Source organism: Pleurodeles waltl, chromosome 11 (genome assembly GCF_031143425.1).
Source record: "Pleurodeles waltl isolate 20211129_DDA chromosome 11, aPleWal1.hap1.20221129, whole genome shotgun sequence".
Taxonomy (NCBI): domain Eukaryota; kingdom Metazoa; phylum Chordata; class Amphibia; order Caudata; family Salamandridae; genus Pleurodeles; species Pleurodeles waltl.
In genome coordinates this window covers 170,089,942-170,109,549 of record NC_090450.1, presented here as the reverse complement: position 1 = coordinate 170,109,549, position 19,608 = coordinate 170,089,942, and the positions used below count along the sequence as shown (strand labels likewise).

The 19,608-nt window shown below is 43.3% G+C and overlaps 2 protein-coding genes across 3 annotated transcripts in view; one reads left to right on the top strand and one right to left on the bottom strand.

Annotated features, from left to right (window-relative positions):
• Nucleotides 1-3,652: 3,652 nt before the first annotated feature.
• On the top strand, nucleotides 3,653-4,708 carry LOC138265082 (glucose-dependent insulinotropic receptor-like). The gene has a single exon (XM_069212625.1). It carries the CDS (start codon nucleotides 3,653-3,655, stop codon nucleotides 4,706-4,708), a length of 1,056 nt encoding a protein of 351 aa, XP_069068726.1.
• Nucleotides 4,709-4,770: 62 nt separating this feature from the next.
• The window catches only part of ERICH6 (glutamate rich 6), a 176,012-nt gene continuing 161,174 nt past the window's right edge, over nucleotides 4,771-19,608 (bottom strand). The window contains exon 13 of one of the 2 annotated variants that reach the window (XM_069213356.1): nucleotides 4,771-6,995. In XM_069213356.1, the coding sequence (XP_069069457.1) occupies nucleotides 6,732-6,995 (264 nt within the window). In that variant the 3' untranslated portion in view covers nucleotides 4,771-6,731. Of the gene's footprint in view, nucleotides 6,996-18,501; nucleotides 18,629-19,608 lie in introns of those variants that run through there. The other variant, XM_069213357.1, reaches the window with a different exon arrangement.

The following is a 19,608-nucleotide window of genomic DNA, read 5'->3' as shown; positions in this document are numbered from 1 at the left end:
CTGGTACAGGTTCTTTGATGGTTGGGGACCATCCCAAGACTGGTATGATCCGTGCTTGCAGAGGGTGTCTAGTCATTCCCCTTGACCTTCCAAATGGATAATATAGGTCATAGCTAAAGACTGGAATCTTGAGAATCTCAAGGACTCAACATGCAGCTGCTTTGTCTTCTTTATTTTCAATTCGGCCCTTCACAGAAATTGATTTATTTTTCATGTCTGTTAGCCATGTCTCGACTTCGTCTAATCTGGCCTCAAAAGTTATCAGTCTTTGGTATGTATTATCACATTTTTCATGCATTTTTTCCACAAAAGCTCTGTATGCTCTTTCCTTCAAAGTGTCCGAATTATGGGTGCCTTATTAAATTTCGATTTGGACAGTAGCTCCTATTACTGCAGTAAGTCTCTATACCACACATATTGGAATAATAAGTATTGCGGTCATTACCGTGCTGCCCTCCCCCCCATTTCCCCTGATATACTCTGGCAATCAAACCAGCTGAAATTACTGGGAGGGTTGTAAAATCTGATACTTGTTAAATTTGGTGTGTAAAACACCTTCTGTGACCAAATCCCAATTTTTCTTGGACAACTCAGAACAGAAAGTATCTACGGCTCCCAGATGAATTTCCTCATCTAACAGTAATGGTATTTATCAGGTGCGGTAAATACCTCAGCCCAATCCAGGCCACTCAATCAGGGCCGTAATCAATTCGGACAGATCTTCCACCTCTTCACGTGAGGTCATGAAAGAAAGAAGAGTTCTGTGTTTCAAACTGTCTCACTGTTGAGATTTTGGGACCCAGGTGGATTTCCTTTTGAATCTTCTTCATAGTTACCTTGGGGAAGCATGGCACAGATCCTGCCGTAAAAAGCATAACTGTGTCTCATTTGGGGGTTGCAGACTCATTCAGGGAGAAGTACTTGGGAAGGTCTGCAGGGTCCACAAAGTCACTCTTACAAACACCTCCCCAGGCCACCTTGAGGCCCTCACCGCCGAATGCAACTGGCTGGTGGGCTTGCTTCCATAATTTTCAGGGTAGGGAATGGGGTCCAGACTACAGCCCTAAATCACACCATCTGCTCACTCCTCGGTCAAGTGAAGTGTATTCACCTTATTCTCCCGTCTCCATGACAAAGATTAACAGTTTCACCCGCTCCCCATTAATTACTTAGAGTCCAACCCTCTCAACCATGGACCCAAGGCTCCGATGGGTTTTGAGATGGCTGCTGCTGCTATCTTGATTTCAAGAAACCTGTGAGGAGCTGCTGATCCTCTTCCAGGTTTCTCTTCACCATTGGCTTTGGCCCTTCCCAACATTTCTGTTGCAGTACCAGTCATTTTCAGATCTCCTTTAGGCATTGGTTCCACAATTGCTGTGCTGAGCAATCTGAGACCAAAGATGTACCTTGTCTATGTGGAGCCCAACAAGACGTGACATTTTACATTACTACATTAGTAAGCTTGTGTTAGGCATTAGATTTGTTACTGCTTTAACTGTTTTATTGTTTGTTTGGTTGGTTTGTGACACCGAACGCCACAAGCAATTGTTCTGTGGTTTGCCTTGTTGCTCACACCAAGCTGCCAAAGGTGAGCCAAGCATTCCTTTAGTGAACTGTTAGCCTTGGTAGGTCCTGCAGCCTGAGTAGCAAAGGAGCTCAGACACAGCTCACATGAGGACTGTAAGCTCTCCAATCCACCCTCAGTGCCTTCCAATCAGATTCTTCTCAGTCAGCTTTTGGGAGTGCTATGACTGTGGGCCATGAGTAGTAATCATTCTAAACCTTAGAACCAGTGACATTTTTGATACATATGAGATTTTTTTAAATCCAAATCCTGTGATTGTCACACTACCAACCCCTAAAATATTGACTTGAACATATATCAGACCCATGATAGTGACTTTTGAAATATTGTTCATGTCAGTGTAGATTTACTGTCTATAACTCTGTCATGGTGATATTGTGGAGTTGATAATATAGTCATAGTATATGTGTAGGTTTATATTTCGATTGAAAAATGTGGTACAACCCTGTAACACGGAACAATATGGCCTGAACTTTGGCATTCTGCCTCTACTCAGAGAGGGAAACTAAGGCCCATATTTATACTTTTTTAGCGCCGCATTTGCGTAGTTTTTTGACGCAAAATCAGCGCAAACTTACAAAATACCATTGTATTTTGTTAGTTTGCGCCGATTTAGCATCACAAAACGACGCAAATGCGGCGCTAAAAAAGTATAAATATGGGCCTAAATGTTAGACCTTGAGCATACAGAAAAGAATCGAAAATGCTTAGTATGAGACTAAGGCCCTCATTACAACGAAGCCGCGGGCACCACAACCAGCCAGTGCTGGAGGTATGCGTTGCTCCCTATTTGGAAAGAGGAAAAGTCACATCAACATTGAAGCCGGCTCATAATAGAGCCGGCGGCAATATTAATGTGCAGCAGGTGCAGTAGCACCCGTCGTGCATTTCACTGGCCAAAATCCGGGCAGTGAAATGCGCGATGGGGCTGTGCCTGGGGGCCCCTGCACTGGCCAGTCCAAGTGCATGGCCAGTGCAGGGGCCTCAAGGGGCACCCCTAGTCCCTATTACCGCCAGCCTTTCCATGGCGGTGTTTACCGCTAGGGACAGGCTGCCGGTTGGGGACTCGCCTGGCGGAAGCTGGGCGGTCTAGTGGAGGGGCCGGCAGTATGGCCGTGGCTAATGCGCCACGGTCATAATACAATGGCAGAACACCGCCAGCGTTCTGCCGGCCACCAGGGTCGTAATGACCCCCTAAATGTTGAGCACTTGGGTGGGCGAATTTAGACGGCTTGCTCCTTGCCACTGGATCTGAAAGAGTTGGTGTGTCTGCAGATCGTCCGCACACACCCACATAATTGATGAATTTGCACTCAAGTGAATACTGCTTACTTGCAGGCAATTATTTTACTATTATTCAGTAAAGGACTGAAACATCAACAGACCATGAAGCAAACCCCAACTACTATTCCGGTTTTAAAAACGTTGAACCTTTGCATAGAATGTTTGTTCAGCAAAGATAACAGCCTACATTCACCGTGTGCCATTTCCTCGCAGCTGTTTATTTTATTTTTTAACCGAGAAATGACTTTTTATTCCTATCAGACCTCTGCTGTCCTTTCACCAGTTCAAGTTTTATGATTTATTTGCGCTTCGCTATAGAGGGCATTTCACTGCGTCAATGAAGATGAAGGGTTGCTGTCACAGCGGCTCCCTCCCGTGCGTGCGCTCGGGCTCTCTTCTGTGCTGAAGTGGTGGTTCCAGGAACAGTCTGGAGATGCCATGAACAACCGCGCACATCAGGCTCGGCAAGCTCCGTCACACCAGAGCTCTGGAGGGTGGGCAAAAGCCGCTGCCACGGATGAGACCATCAAAATTGTGACTGGAGATAGGACATCATGACCAGAATTATGACCAGATGCGAGACAAGAGGGAAAGGAGGAACTGCAGGCGACTTGATCCACTGCTTCTAAAACATTTATTGCAATTTCATACAAACGTTTAACGAATAACAGCATGAAGGCGCTGAACTATTCTTTGTACTCACATCATACAGAAAATCCAGTTCGGTGCAGCCATTCTTGTGTGGTTTCGCGCATTCATTGTGCCAGTTGTTAACCCATAAAGATGCCAAATGTCCTCTATGCTGTTCTCCACAGCCTTCTCAGCATCTTAATTGCTACCACTAACATCACGGTGATTGTGGTCCTCTCCAAGCAGCTCAAGAAGTCTCAGGGCAAGAACTTCATTTTCATCCTAAACCTGGCTGCGGCCGACCTACTCGTGGGGCTCATGTGCATCGTGGAGACGGTGGATGACCTGTATGATGGGGATTTCGATAGTGACTTGTCCCTCTGTCTTCTGAGGCTATGCCTGACCATTACCCCTTGCGTCAGCTCTATGTTGACTCTGCTCTTGATCTCGCTGGACAGGTATCTAGCTGTGGTGCGGCCGATTTATTATTTGAGGATCATGAACATGAAATGTGTCATTGTTTTGCTGGGAGCTCTATGGGTGATTGCCTTCTTTGTGGGACATATTCCCTTGATTTACCCTTCCTTGCAGCGGGACAATTATAATGGCAGCTGTGGACTTTTTTACGCAGCTAAAACTGATTATCTTTACATTCTTTGCTTCAGCATTTTCCTGCCTTCTTTGTTCACCTTGATATGCCTCCACATGGTTGTGGGGAAGATTGCTTACATCCACCACAAAAGAATCCAGAGGACCTGGGTGAGGAATGGTCCACTGGTCACATACCCAGCTGCCAACTCTCATTTCAAGGCCATACGGACAGTGCTGATTGTCATAGCCTGCTTCACCATGTCTTGGGGTCCATACTATGTGGTAGGGTTAGTCCAAGCTACCTGCTCCTCCTGCAAACTGACGGAGCTTCTCAGGGATCCACTCTTCTTCTTGGGGGAGACCAACTCGCTACTGAACCCACTGATCTATTCATTCTACTGTAGTGACATAAGGAGCCAACTTTCCAAATGTTGTGTATCCCAAACAAGGGAAGTAAATCCACGTGGCGTGTCGGACATCGCAGTGGTGCACTTCACAAACATCAGGTATCCCTCCTGCCTAAAGACGCAAAGCAAGGAGACAGATCTCTCCGAGGAGCCAGTTCCAAATATAATCATTCTCAGTAGTTCTAGTGACCTTACCGGTGCAGGTTTTTGAACTCTACCCCTCTGGAACGTACTATGAGCAGGACGCTAGAATATATAATTAGAAAATGTATATTAAAGTTCTGGAAGTTTATTATACTTTTACTGACAGTATGGTTGAGACAAAAACACATAAAAATCTCATAAATGCCTATTTTTTCTGTAGCTCTGTATTTCTACTGAATGTATATTAGATGAATGTCGAATCTTTCACAATATGCATAACTAAGCAGGCACCACTGACGTCAATTAGAGCGAGACAATCGTATTTGCTGCTTCCAGTCTTTCTCTGTTACCACTGGCAGTCTTTTTCACCACTGATTTGAGTTGCATAAAGGCTGCGGCAAACACATCCCTGAAAAAAGTAAACACGGCTCTAGGAGAGTTCTGTACTTTGGGCAAACCCTTCGGTGTGAATCACAGGCTTTCAGGGGGCTACTGCTGTCATTATGGAATTGACACAATCTGCACTAGAAAAAAGAGAATGCACTGTTTTCACAAAAATATTCTTGTCCTTTCAACAATGGGACTCTGGGGCAAATTCTAATTTGTCCGTTTTTAGTTAGTCAGGTGCATACTCAACGTGCCCCATGTGTGCTCTATTTTATCCCAAGAAACACAATTTATTTGATACAAATGCATCAGAAAGCACTTTAGTGAACATAACCATTGTCTCTGAATGATGTGCTAAAAGCATACCTTTTAAATGTCGGTATTTCCTGGATACACTTTTGCCCACAGAGTAACAGGTTACCGATAGGGGAGCCCTATGTTTCTTAGCAGATGGCAGGATATGTCCTATTTATAGACCACGTACCAGATTTACAAAGACTTTGCGTCAGGTTTGCAATACCTTTTTAACGCAGTCCCGACACAAAGTCGACTGCTGGGACTTACAAAACAATGCAAATCGTGGTTGTAACCCAAAGTAATGAATGCAGCGCAGTGCGCGACCTTGCGTTCGTTTGCATCACATAGGTGGTCCATGGCTTGTGCATGGGCATTCCCATGCAACTACCCATGGGTTTTGACGGAGATCTGATTTGAGACAAAGTCCTGCGCCTCCTTGAGGAAGACGTAAAGAGAAGTGTTTTAATATCTCTTCCTTTTTCCCTCTTTTTACGCGTGCTGCATACTACCCATACAAAGAGGGAAATGCCTTAAAGTGTGTTTTTTTTTAACACAAAGAAACCCCTTCCTGTACAAAAACTATACTTCTTACAAAACAGACACCCTTACACAATAGAACAAGGATGCCTGTGTTGACACATGGCTGCCAAAGGTATGCCAGCGCAGGGAAAGAGCAGAACTGCACCACTTCTTAAAAGATATGGTACTGTTCTGCGCTCACCCTTTCCCACAGTGCAGCAGCTCTTCTTGCTGTGTTGTGCAAACACTTTTTAAATCACATGTGGAGAGCACTAACGCTGGTTGGGACATACACCATTCCTGACTACGACCATCACCTCTTCTACGCATCAGGCTATGGTAAGCCCAGGGCCACTTGGAAAAATAATAACATTACTCAGCATTTCTAAAACAAGAATATCACATACATATATGAAATGCACTTTTGTAAATACATGAACTTAAATATCAACAAGAAGACTGTAATGCAAGTCTATGGTGCAAATTTACCCTGCACTGCCATGCAAAATAAACAAGGGTAGCTGAGATTTTCAGTTGAATAACTTAGTATGAGAAACACCCGGTAAATGAACCTGAAAATTGTTTGTTGAGTGGTGGGAGTGGCTCCCTGTAAATTACTATTAATTTATTGGTTATCATGAAATGTTGTATCCAGTACCATACAATGAGTAGAAAAGATATGGTTTCAGACTAAAGAGGGAGAAGATGATAGAGAGGATCAATAGAAAAGTCCATGTGATGCTTCCTTGAGTGTAGAGTTAGATGAAGCTTATTGACCCTAGCGGGTTTGCTAGGTCAATGGCCAGCAGGGGCCTGAGATCTCTCTTGCATGCACGCCAAGACACCAACTTGGCTTCTGTCAGTCTCACATCCTATGTCGAAATTCATCACTGGTCTTCGAGAATGGCTTTTATAGATGCGCCTATATCCCCCCCGACGCTTGAGAGTCTACAGAGGTGAATTAGCTTCTGGGTCTGCGAGACAAGGTATGATGGCGGCTTGAACTTGCCACACTGCTTCTTGGAAGAGAAGTTCAGGCATCCATGCAGTCGACTGAAGAGGCTCAGGATTTTGATTTTGTTGGCCAGCAGTAGAAGTTCTTCTTCCTGTACGTTTCTGCGCAAAGCCGGTACCAGCTCAGGCTCTTTTACCTTCAGAAAAATATTATAATAGGGAGGTGAGAAAACAATATATTTTTCCAATATTGTCCTGCCATAATATTGTATCAGTGTGTATGTATGTGTGTGTGTGTGTGTGTAGATATAATATTCTTAACTTCACATCTTCTTCAGAGATTCCCACAGCATTGGAGAATATATATGATTGTGATTGTATGTTCCCTGAGCCACTCTGTGTTCTTTATTTCTTAATCTGTTAAATGCACATGCACTATCTTTTCCCTTCTTAAAATCCATCCATCATTCTGTCTGTCTGCCCGTCCATCCATTTTTCTTTCCTCCTTGGCCTCTGTCTGACTTTTATGGATACTGCAGCTCCTTTACTGTGTAATCTCTCCCCTAGCATTTGTGCCCCTCTCATTTCTGTAATAGTTTAATCTATTCAAAAGCAAACAAGACTTCTCAATTTCCCTCCCAATCCAACTCCTTCACCTCCCATGTGTTCCCCTTGTCTGGAAGCGCCATAGTGACAGCCAATCTGTTAATAGCTGTACTTCCTGATGATACATAAAAGACAGGGTGGTATAGAAGGAGTGCACGAGCTGGCTCACTATGTACAGATGTATGGGCAAGGAAGGGTAGAGTCAGTAGCAGACCATAACTAATTGCAACCTGCATGCAGAGTCCACGTTCATCCTGGGAAATTCCGTACACCTTCCATATGTTATCCTTTCAACTACATGAATGTTCAACATTGTGTCACAGGTCATGTATTTGCAGTTAACTATGTGGGCCGGAACAGAAGTCAGCTAATGACACATGTTTAATACCAACTATGGAGGGTTCTTTCCAAATGCTGAACCTTTCCACGTCAGATAGCTGACGTTCATTGGGGTACAGAATAGTTTTAAGCTCTGCGGTTTACCAGTATTTTAGAATTTGGAAGTACTGAAATAATGCAGACCTTTAAATGGCCCTTTGCTCGGGCTGTAACTTGTGAACGGATGCTGAGTCTATAGGATGACCGAAGGGCTGTGATGCCGTCTGTATCACTATTGTGTTTTAAGTTTAGCAGAGGATTTCACAGGCTGAGTGTCACCCCAGGAACCGGTTAAGGGAATAATTGGCCTGATGAAGGTACCTTATTGTTCTAGCAGTAAAAGAATGCACAGAAACATATCCACTATCTCAGGATGAAGTGCAGGTTGTTTTGGCAATTAACCTCAGAAGTTTGGTGTTAATCATGTGCAAAGTTGACACCAATAAACAGTTTGAAGTTCACCTTCACACATATTTTCATTATTGTTGCAGAGGGGCCTGAGGGTGTTTCATTATAGGTTTTTGCCTATCACATGATAGAATAAGTTGAGGCTGCAGGTCTAACTACTATTATAATTATTTTATATTACATTATAAAATATTATAACATGCACACTCAATTAGACTTCACTGGTGGGGTTATCAGTAATACTTCACAGATTGCTTTCCCAGTGCAAGATAGGGACTCAATAACTTGTTATTTAAGGGATAGGTCTTCTAACACACACATGAAATATAGTTTGCAACCTAGGACACATATAAGGTAGACATCTGTTTATGGACAGTTTCAGTTTAGAAGGAACGTTTTTAAAATCCTCTCATTTCCCGCCATCTTTTAGTAATTTTCACTAGTAATTCCGAAGGTTTCCTCTAACAGGATTTTGAAAATTACTGGGAAATTTACGGGGAGACGAGCGCTATTTCTAGGAAAGCTCCCTATATTACCAAGGCATCTTCAAGTAATGTTAGAGATATGTCTTAATAGCAAGCAGCGGAAAATATATCTGCTAACCCAATTACCAGGCATTTTTTCCGACTGACACACTTATCACTCAATTGTGAAGGAGGAAACTCATCGGCTCAGTTGCATCCATGCTCTGAAATTATTATTCAGATCAGTTCCATTTGATTTTCATATTTAAAATAGCTTCCTACACAACATGTACACATGCAATAGAGTTAATATATGTTTGCATGCAGAAACTCAAATTCCTGCATGTAATAGTTCATTTCTCTGTCACACTTTTAATTGTCTGGTATTGCTGCAATCCAGAAGTTCTGAAGGTACTGAGATATCATTACGTCTGGATGCGGAAATACTTATATGTGGAATGCCACCATGACTGCTAATGGGGCATTTATTGTATTTATGGGACTCTATACAGGTAAATGTATCAATGTGCAGACCAGGCCATGAGTGGTCCTGATCTGCCTCGTAAGTAGGAGGATTTATTATAGCTCAGTCATACAGAGTACGTGGTTGGAAGTATTTCCTAAGAAGGCTGCACAGCACGCAACAGTGGCCCTTGGCAAGGCAGAGGTAAAATAAGGAACAAGTTCTAGAAGCTAAAGCATAATACATGCCTGCAAGATCTCTGCCAGCTGTTTCTACCACTTGTTAAAAGGTTTTTGGATCATATAACTCTAATAGGACAGTCAAAGTCTGAAGGAGATTCCACTTCCTTGCATTGACCGCTTTCGGCAGGTTCTTGTTTTTTTTAAATCATGCACATTGTTTGTTGCAACCTATTACTCACAACTTATAGGTTCATTTAGAGTTTCGTACAGTCTGGTAGTAAAACTTTCTTGCAGTAAGAAAAATAACACTCCTAGGTTTATTGTGTTACACTAATAAATTGGGAACAATATACAGTAACAATGTTACTCAACGGTTTTACATATTTATTTACATGGTGATGTCAATTGCCTTTGGTCAGTGTTAAAGGGACCGAAAATATCTATGCTGTTTACACACTATAAACACACTTGCCATTTTACCACAATGCGAACAATCTGCACAAATTGTAAAAAATGATCTGTATTTCGTCCAAATCAGTACCTTAAATTATTATAATTATATTTTTACAAATTGTTTCATCGCATGACAGATGCCATTCCATAGCACTTATCCTGGTTGCATCAGATACAGTGCCAATTCCATCATCTGCTAGGTTTTGGTAGAGTGTTTTGAGGCAACGGCATTAGGCCTATGTTAGTCTGTGCAAGAAACCAGCGGGGTGAACTGGTGGCTCTTGGTTTTCTCATGGCTTTCGGTGGCGCCGCAGCTAATAGGCTTGGCTTGTTCAGTGTTGCTATTTTATCTCCCAGCAAGGCAAACTCCGGTCGCTAACAATGGTCAGAAGTTCCAACTCCCCCAGAAACGGAATGAGGGAACCAACAACAGGTCCTTGAGGTGATCTACAGTCCAAGAGGGCCTCAGGCAATGAAAATAGCCCATCAGTTTGAGACACAAGTCACAACATGGTAGCCAGAGACGCCTGCGATTAAGACAGGCCTGCTGTTCTAGCAGACCTCTCTGTAGTATTTAGTGATGCAAAGGGTGGCAATTCTTTAAGAAAATCCTAATTCTTAACTGTTGATGATTTCACGTCCTCCGAATATGCAATCATAGATCTTCCTGGGTGGTAAGATGCTTACATTTTACAGAAGGGTGGTATGAGGATCTTCCACTGGACTTCACCTTTAGGGTACCAAACTCTCATCCCAAAAATCCTGTCACCTCTATGGGAGCTGAACTTAGCCACCTCAGCTAAATACTCCCTGCACTCTCTGTTCCTCTGCCCAAATAAGTCAGACTATTTCACAAATAGGTATCTATGTTCAAACTGTCTTTGTTTTGGAGATATTCCTACATGCACCATTTCAGAGAAACAACCACTCTCCATCTGTGGTAAAAAGTAGTTAACCTATAAAGACAATTCCAAGACCTTAAATCGGAGTGTTTTTTAAGGCAATAATACACATGTATTTATCGGCAGTTTGTTACTGCCATCAAAAATCACACCAGCAGGATCCTCTACACCAGGAACACCAAACAACTCACTGGAAGACTACCAACTACCTAGAACTCGGCAGCCAGATTCATCCTCAACCTCCCCCGCACAACTCACATCACACCAAACCTCAGGGAACTCCACTGGCTCCTGATACACTAATCCACTCAATTCAAACTCATTACACACACATTGAGGGCACTACACAACTCAGGCCTCACCTACCTGAACAGACAGGCATCTCCTTCTACCAACCACCCGGACTCCTCTGTTCCGCAGGACTCCTACTAGTACACATCCCACGGCTACACAGAGACAGATCAGGAGGACAGGCATTCTCTTGCATCACTCATAAAGCACACTCCCAATCCACTTTAGAGCCTCCTCCTCTCTTTAATTCCGCAAGAAACTGAAGACCTAGCTTTTCAATTACCTACCCTACCACAGGCAGGGCTAGGCACACATACCTGCACAGCGCCAGGAAACCCTCGCTTTACAAATACACATATCATAACATAACATTGCTTCCCATCCTGATTTCAAATCTTTCTAAGAGAGATGAGCAGTACCTTCTCTACTCATCTGTGATTTAACTTAAAACATGAACCTCTATTATTCCCACTAAAGTGAAGACACCTGAAAGAATATCTCCATTGGCATGGCTACTCCTGAAGAGCTAACGCCTACCTCACATATTCATCACTTTTACCCTACATAGCCATTAGTCATTATATAGGCTAATTGTTGACTTTCATTGTGAAGTGAAGCAGGTATGGTCTGAACTTCTCATGAGTCCAGACGATGGCAAAATACCCTGGTTCAATGTAATTTCCATTTTATTCCATGGGCAGTTATCTTCTTCAAAAGCAGGTCACTTGGTGAGCCTCACTTTTCTCATTTAGTTGAGTGAATCCTTCCTGAATTTCAAGGGTGGAGCATTTATATAGGCAATCAATTCCTAATGGTAACCAAGGGACTTGAGCAAAGTGGTTCCATGGACAGAATACATCACAGTCTCCAATTCAAGCCTCACATTCAGAGGTGTACTTCACTCATTGTGGAAGGTGTTTTTGAGGTTACATCAGTTAAAGGTGAAACTATAGTGTTGAAACAGGAACGTCCTCTGCGTGGTGAATAGGCACATACCCTGATGATTGCCCGTCTGCATGTGAAACTGGTATTTCACATGCACACTGGGAGTTTTATTGTGGCCCTGGAATTATTCTATTCTAGCCCGTGCACAGAGCCCTAGGTCTGTCCATGACAATGAGAGAACCAGAATCTGTCCTGTGACCTGGAGTGGTACACTAAGTATACATTGATGGGACACAACTTTTAAAACGAAGGCATTACCAAGCAATGCCTTTACCACATATCATTTACCACACAAAGCCTTTACCACACAAGGTAACTACATTTAATGGAGGTGGGGGGGTGGTGGGGGGGTTGTGTGTGTGTGTGTGTGTGTATATTTATGTCTGTCTGTCTGTCTGTCTGTCTGTCTGTCTGTCTGTCTGTCTATTCATCTATCTATCTGCACACCCACAGATCTATCTATCTATCTATCTATCTATCTATCTATCTATCTATCTATCTATCGACCATGTACAAATTTGGTTTTAGGGGTGTGTTAGGTTATAGAGTGGTATGGGTATTTTTAGGGTTTAAGGGTGCGCAAGGTTATAGGACAGTGTTTCCCCACTTTTTGACTCCTGAGGACCCCCACTGAATCAATACTGGAAACCAGGGACCTCCAAGAAATGTGTATGATTTAAATTTCAAACATTAAAAAGGTAACTCGCAAAAAATACACAAACATACACCCCAAACAAATACTCAAAATAGTAAAGATATCATTATTTTATATGGGAAAAAATTGCAAAAATTGGAAAACTTTAAGGGAAGGTTGGTGCTGCATCTCGGCGACTAACTTTTCAATGTTTGGTATTATTTAGGAAAGCTGAATCCTCAAGTCACATTCTACATTTCCCAAGCGATTTTTGTTTTTATTTTTTTAGATACATAACCTTTTTAATTTAATGTGTGGTGGGCAAAGGAAGTAAAACAAAGGCCTCTCATTTCTCCATAGCCTCTCTGTCACATGTATTTAATTTGATTTATAGCACCTCTCATACCAGTGTAGGGTGTCAAAACACTTTACAGGGGACTACAAGGTGTATGATTCACCTCATCCATACTGTTAGGCATTTTCTAAGAGTGCTTGGTCTGGGGAAACCCAAACTCAGGATTCAGAACATAACACAGTGGCTAGCCTTGACGTTAATAATAGCATACTCCTATGCAAGCAAACCTTTTTTTTTTAGCAGTAATGAAAGAATTGGAAAAATATATAATTTTCTAATTTGTTCCATGTAGATCTTTGTTGGTAGTTCATAACTCACTGTGCTAGACTATGATTGTGACTTATGACCTGCACAATAACAAAATAATTTCTGTGACAAAAGTGGTAACCCACTGTGCTATGCACATAAAATGTGGTTCTTTGCATGATACACGTTCTTTGCACCTGGCACATTAACCATCTGCACTACCTCCAATGAGTCAAATCTGCCACTAGACAAACTCCCATCTCTCCAGCAGGCACATTGACACTTATTTTTGTCGAAAAGCTTACACTGAACTTTGCAGTGCCGCACAAATGAATAAACAGATAAAAAAGCTCGCACATGTTTCTGTAGAGGGTCCAGCTAGGAAAGTGCCTTCATGCCGGTCCAGGCCTGCAGACTCCCTGGGAATGTGTCACGGACCCCTGGGGGTCCGCGGACCATAGGTTGGGAAACGCTGTTATAGGATGGGAAGTGTATTTTTAGGGTTTAAGGGGGATATAGTTATTAGCTGGTAAGGGTATTTTTAGGATTTAGGAGTGGGTACGGGTATAGGGTGGTAAAGGTATTTTTATTGATTAGGGGTTGGTAAGAGTATAGGGTGTTAAGAGTATTTTTAGGGTTTAGGGTCGGATGGGGGTATAGGGTGGTAAGCATCAGGCCTTCCATTTTGTCTGTTCTTGATTACTGTTAGAAGAAGGCTGATGTCAGCCAAGTGCAGAGAGCTCACACTTCATTGAGCCTATGATTTCAGGACTACTTCCTTAAACCCAGACCCACTGCTCTCTGCTATGATAATCATTGCTTTATACAAAGGTTGTGTCTGGAAATATGTATTAATGTGTGAAATAGACATATATACTGAAAAAAAAAAAGCTTAAAGTAACATTATAGCTAGGTGAAATGTTCAGTAAAATCATAACGTTTTAAAGTCTAAAAACCACAGAAATTCAGCAGTTACATTTATATCAAGTAACTATAACTCGTCCCCTAAGGTAACTATAACTTGTGCCACCCCATGCACAGTTTTCTTATCAGTAATTTAATTACAAATCTTGCAGTGATATTATCAATTATGTCATAGAAGATGTCATGAGTGATGTTATATGTGCGGTAATTAGCAGTGCTTGGCAAAAGCGTGGTCTTTGGCCATGCATGGCAAGAGGTTGGCCGCACAGCTTCACCCCTACGCTGTGCACGGCCTTTAGCCAGACATGGCCTTCAGCCAGGCCCTGTGGCTAACCGACCCAAAGGCAGCCAACCACCCATGCAGGCTGCCAACCCTATGCTGCGCACAGACTTGGAATGCCCGGCATAGGGTTGGCTTTTGTGCCCCAGGTAGCCAATCCTCCAGGGCCAAAACATATATACTAAAGAAAGGGAGCATGCAGCCCCCTCTCCAAGCCTTAACAGTCCCCCTGAGGCCCCCTACCGAGGGACAATGTGTGTTGTTTCCCTGCCCACATCGGTGCAGGCAGGGAAACAGAACACAAGTCTGCTCCCAGCCGGCAGGAGCATTTTTAAATCTCCTGCCGACTGGGAGCAGACTTAGGCCCATATTTATACTTTTTTAGCGCTGCATTTGCGTCATTTTCTGACGCAAAAACGGCACAAACTTGCAAAATACAATTGTATTTTACAAATCTGTGCTTTTTTTGCGTCAAAAAGCGGCGCAAATGCAGCGCTAAAAAAGTATAAATATGGCCTTAGTGTTTGCTTCTATTTGGTGGGAGATTAAAAATGCTCTTGACTGACAGGAGCAAGCATGTGCTTCTCCCCGCACGCTAGTGCAGGCAGGGAAACGACTGTGTCCCAGGAGTGGGCTTCCGAGACACATTAAGTGAGTCAGCCCTGGGGGATGGGTCCCAGGGTCCTTCAAAGGCTCAGGGAGGGGTGCCGTGCGGTCCTCATCCTTTGTAATTTGAATCACAAAACCGGGGGATGGGGCCCCAGGGGCCTTTTTAAGACTTGGGGAAAGTTGGCCTTCGCAACCCCCCTCCCCTTTAATTTAAATTTCAGCCCCTGGGGTAGTGTCCTGAGGGTCTACTAAAGCTCGGGAAAGGGGGCAGCATGCCCACCTACCATCATTTTATTACTCTGACTCAGGACTGTGATCCCTGGGGCCTAATTAGGCTCTGGGAGGATTCCGTGCACCCTCACCTTATTATTTTCCCTCACCCCAGAAGATGGGGGCCCTGGGGGCCTCGCAGAGGCTCGGGGAGGGGGGTGTCTGCCTCTCAACAAATAAAATATTTTGCATCATCCCTCTAGCTATCCCTACCCTGTGCCCTTATGCCTTTTTTTGCTGTTGTTGTTAGGACTCTTGCCAGAGTCACAAGTGATGACTACCGCTACTTCCTGGTTGATGTGGTGGCAGCCAGTCAGATCTCAGGAGGAGATCTGTCAGCTTCGTGGAGCCTCTGCGGCGTGATATATACAATTTTTTAACCTTAGTTTCTACAAGACCACTGAATGGATGTACACCAAATCACAAATAGCACTCTTTCTGGACTAAGATCTAGCTGCCTGCCAAATCTGGTATAAATTCGTACAGCTTTTTGGGCTGTAGCTGTGTGTAATGTTCCTATGGAAAAATGAATGCAGAAAATGTGTTTTGGGATACCCTTTTTGCTCAGGCCCCACTTGCCAGATCACCCCCCAAAATGTTCCATGAGGTAGTTATGGCTAGGACCACGTTTCTATAGTAAATAGACTTTTGGCTCCGTTTGACAAATCTTCATGAAACTTTTTTTTTTTTTAAAGTCTCATCTACTTCAGCTCCTTCCATGAAAGTTTTGGGGGTGATCAGTCAAGCGGAGTCTAGAACAATTTTTCTGCATGCAATTTGCCATAGGAAAATTAGACACAGCTAGAGCCAAAACGGCTTAATAGAATTGCACAAAACTGGGCACAAAACTAAAACATGTTCCAGAAGGCATGCTTTCTGTGATTTGGTGTAAGTTTGTTCAGTAGTTTTTGAGAAATTAGTGTTCAGAATTTATGCATATATCACATTGCGGAGCCATCAGATCTAGAGATAAAATATGATTGGCTGCCACCACATAGACAAATATGTGGCGACATCCATTTTAGGACACTGGGACTCATTCCCCGATTCTAGAAAAATAAATAAAAAATATTTAGGGGGCAGAATAGGGATACCGGGATCCCCTTAGGCCTGGAGGGAGGGTTTGAGAGTTTAAAATAGTTTAACATAAATTTGTACAGGATTCGTGGTAAAAGTGTAAAAAAAAAAAAAAAAAAAGAGCAGGCTCCATATTTAAAAAAAAATTAAAATAGGGCCCCAGAGTAAGCCAAGGCCTGGGGTTCAGCGTGATCTCTTTAAGAGGGGGGAGGGGTTTGGGGGTGGTGGGGAGGGCTGAGGCCCCACTACATGAGCCTCAGGGAGGCCACAGGGACCTCATCGCCCAAATTTATAAATTGAGGGGAGGGGTGAACAGGAAATGTAAAATTTATTTCCCTGACCGCACTCTCCTGGACATGAAACACAACTTTGCTACCACCCAGGTGGGACACAAAGAAAAGCTGCTCCCTCCCGGGCAGGAACAAAGGAATGGAGTTGGCTCCAGCGAGCACCCAGGATGGGTGCTGGCTGGGGAACAAGCAGGGGCTGCAGGGCCTTGGAGATCCACTGATGGCCCCCAACTAAGAAAAAGGTATTGGTGCCCCTGGGTGGACACCATGGCACCCATGTAAATGTCAAATAGCTAGCTCTGCCACTGTGCTGGCTGGGGAGCTGGCAGGAGCCTTCAGATCCACCCACGGCCCCCAACATAAAAAAAGGGTGAGTGCTCCAGGTTGGCACCAGAATACTCATGGAAAAATGTAAAGTAGGGGCTGCTCATTTACTATTCACTTGTCCAGAGCTGCTCATTTACTATTCACTTGTCCAGGGAAGGAGTGCCCCATAATGACCTGGGCTTATAAATTACATTTTGTATTCTTGGTGGTGCCCCTAGAAGGAGCACGGGTACCACCAACAATTTGTTTAATGTTTTGGAGGGCTGCTGGTAGTGCAACAACCCTAGCAACATTAAAAAGAAGAAGAAAAAAACACCCTCCTATTTTGTAATAATTATTTCCCATTTTCCCACCACTCCCCCTTGTCTTTCCACATTTGCTACTATACATACGTGTGCCGTAGGGCAGAGATCTCCAGCCCAAGGTTTGTGAATTTCATTGTTTAGTCTGTGAAGTAGTGCTGCTTAGGTGCTACTTCATGTACTCCAAAATGAGTTTGTGAAACAGGCCCATTGTGTGGCATGAAGGACATTAGGAAAGTTAAATTGGTCAGAATCAGTTAAGATTCAAAGATTACTTTATTTAGTGAGACTGAGCGTTCTCGGTAAAGAACTGTCAGCATATGTAGTGAAAATGATGCAATATTACTGTATTAGTATTGTAACATTGGTAAAAAAGGGCACAATATGAATACCCGCTCCTGAAGTAGCGGTTGAGGCCCTCCCCCAAGGATTTTTGAAAGGGTCTGTGAAAACGGTGCATTTTATAGCAAAATAGGCTTGTAACATTGTGGACCTTGGTTGGATTTAAGACCACTTCACAACAGAGTGTTTTGAAATTTTCTATAATGCCACTTGTATGACATTTTGCATATTTACATGTTTAGCTGATTCTGCGACTCAGCTCTCCACAATGCCGCAAAACACTTTTTGCAAATTCCATAATAGTCCTTTAGACAAACTTATTAGCAGGTTTCAATATTTTTCAATAATTAATGTATATTTATACTTGTTAGACATGGTGTTCCTACATCAAAGCAGTCATGAGTCAGGCCAGCTTTCTTAGCTGCATAGCGTTTATTTTGAATTCTGAGTATATATCCCGCTAAACAATTCTATAACTATGTTGTACATTGCCATAATTCTGCAGCAAGCACATATTGTAGTGTTTTTTATAATGTCCTGCTAGCAGCAGTGCTACTTTCCAAACCGCCACACGCATTACTTTGGATTTTGTCTTCAATTAGTTTGCCTTGCAAGCCTCCACTGTGCTAGCAGTGAACATTCTTGGCTAATTCCATACTGACCAGTTTTTCCACGTTCATTTAACATAAATACTTAGCAAACATTCTCTGTCCTAGATGGCGCAATTGGCACATTTGTAATACTCTCAGTACTGAAATGCTTAAAGTATACCAGAAGGCTCCCTGTTAAGTTCATATTCCACCCAGGCATTAACTCACAAGGATAAGTCATCAGTTAGTACATAACAGTGGTACTGTCTCAGGTCACAGCGCAAGAAGGCAGAAGCAGCAGACTTATTATGTCTTTCTCACTCATCCTCTCCCCAGATACTCTATTCATTAGCAGCTACTTTACCTTCTGCTCTCAGCTCTGTTTGAGTAGGACACTGGCAGCATTTTTCAGAGATGCCTAACTACCATTAAAGAGGATTCATCTTCTCTGCCTCAGATCCTGGGATCCTGGAACATTTGTGTTTTTGTCATCTGGAGGACAAAAAAAAAAGAATCAGAAGAGCATCTCCTCCCCCTCCCTTAAAAAAACAAATAAATGTGTGTGCTGAGTACAATTAATAAAAATAAATAGCATGGGGGTTGGATCATCTAGTAAGTAGCATTATAGTGTGCAGTGAGCAACATGGTGGTCCAGAGCGTACCTGTATGCTGTGACAGTGAAGGAGTCTTACCGGACCTACTGAAGGGAAGACTGACAAGGAGGAGACGTCCAGTTTGTCCGAGCTTTGAGTGGGTCTTCCGATCTCTTGCTCTATCCAAAGAGTGCACAATTCAACCACCATTGTGTTCACCTGGTAGCTCCTGTCAGTTGTGATCTGCAGCTGCCACGGCTGACAAATGAAGATACCGAGTCATTTCAGTGGTTGAGCTAGCTGGCTTGTGAAGTCTGAAACTCCCAGGGACACATCCTTGCTGACCAGTGGACCTGGTGTGGGGCATAAATCCCATACTTTTGTTTGGCTTGATTGCCTGAGTTTTCATCCTAATGTGCTTCCACTTACAGACTATACAAATATGTGGCTTTCGGAGACTTTACCAGGTACAAAACATTTTTAGAAATGTACCAATACTCATCTTATTGAAAAAACACACCCTCATAAGGCCTATATTACAATTTAGTCCTTTTACCAATATTAGCAGTGACAAACAAGTTACTTACCTTCGGTAAAGCATTATCTGGTAGAGACTATGCCCTCATTACGACTTTGGCGGTTAGCTGACCGCCACGCCGGCGATGGCGGGAAGTGATAGCGGATAGCCAAGACCGCCATATTATGACCACGGCGGTGATCCCTCCCACATATAGCCAATGCACCGCTTGAACCGCCAGTGCAGTTCGGCCACCGACCACGGCGGTTGCCATCTTCAGCCCACGGAACACCATTTACCGCTCATCATATTACGACATAGCAGACCTCCAGGATTTCCGGGGCGGGACCACTGCCAGGAAA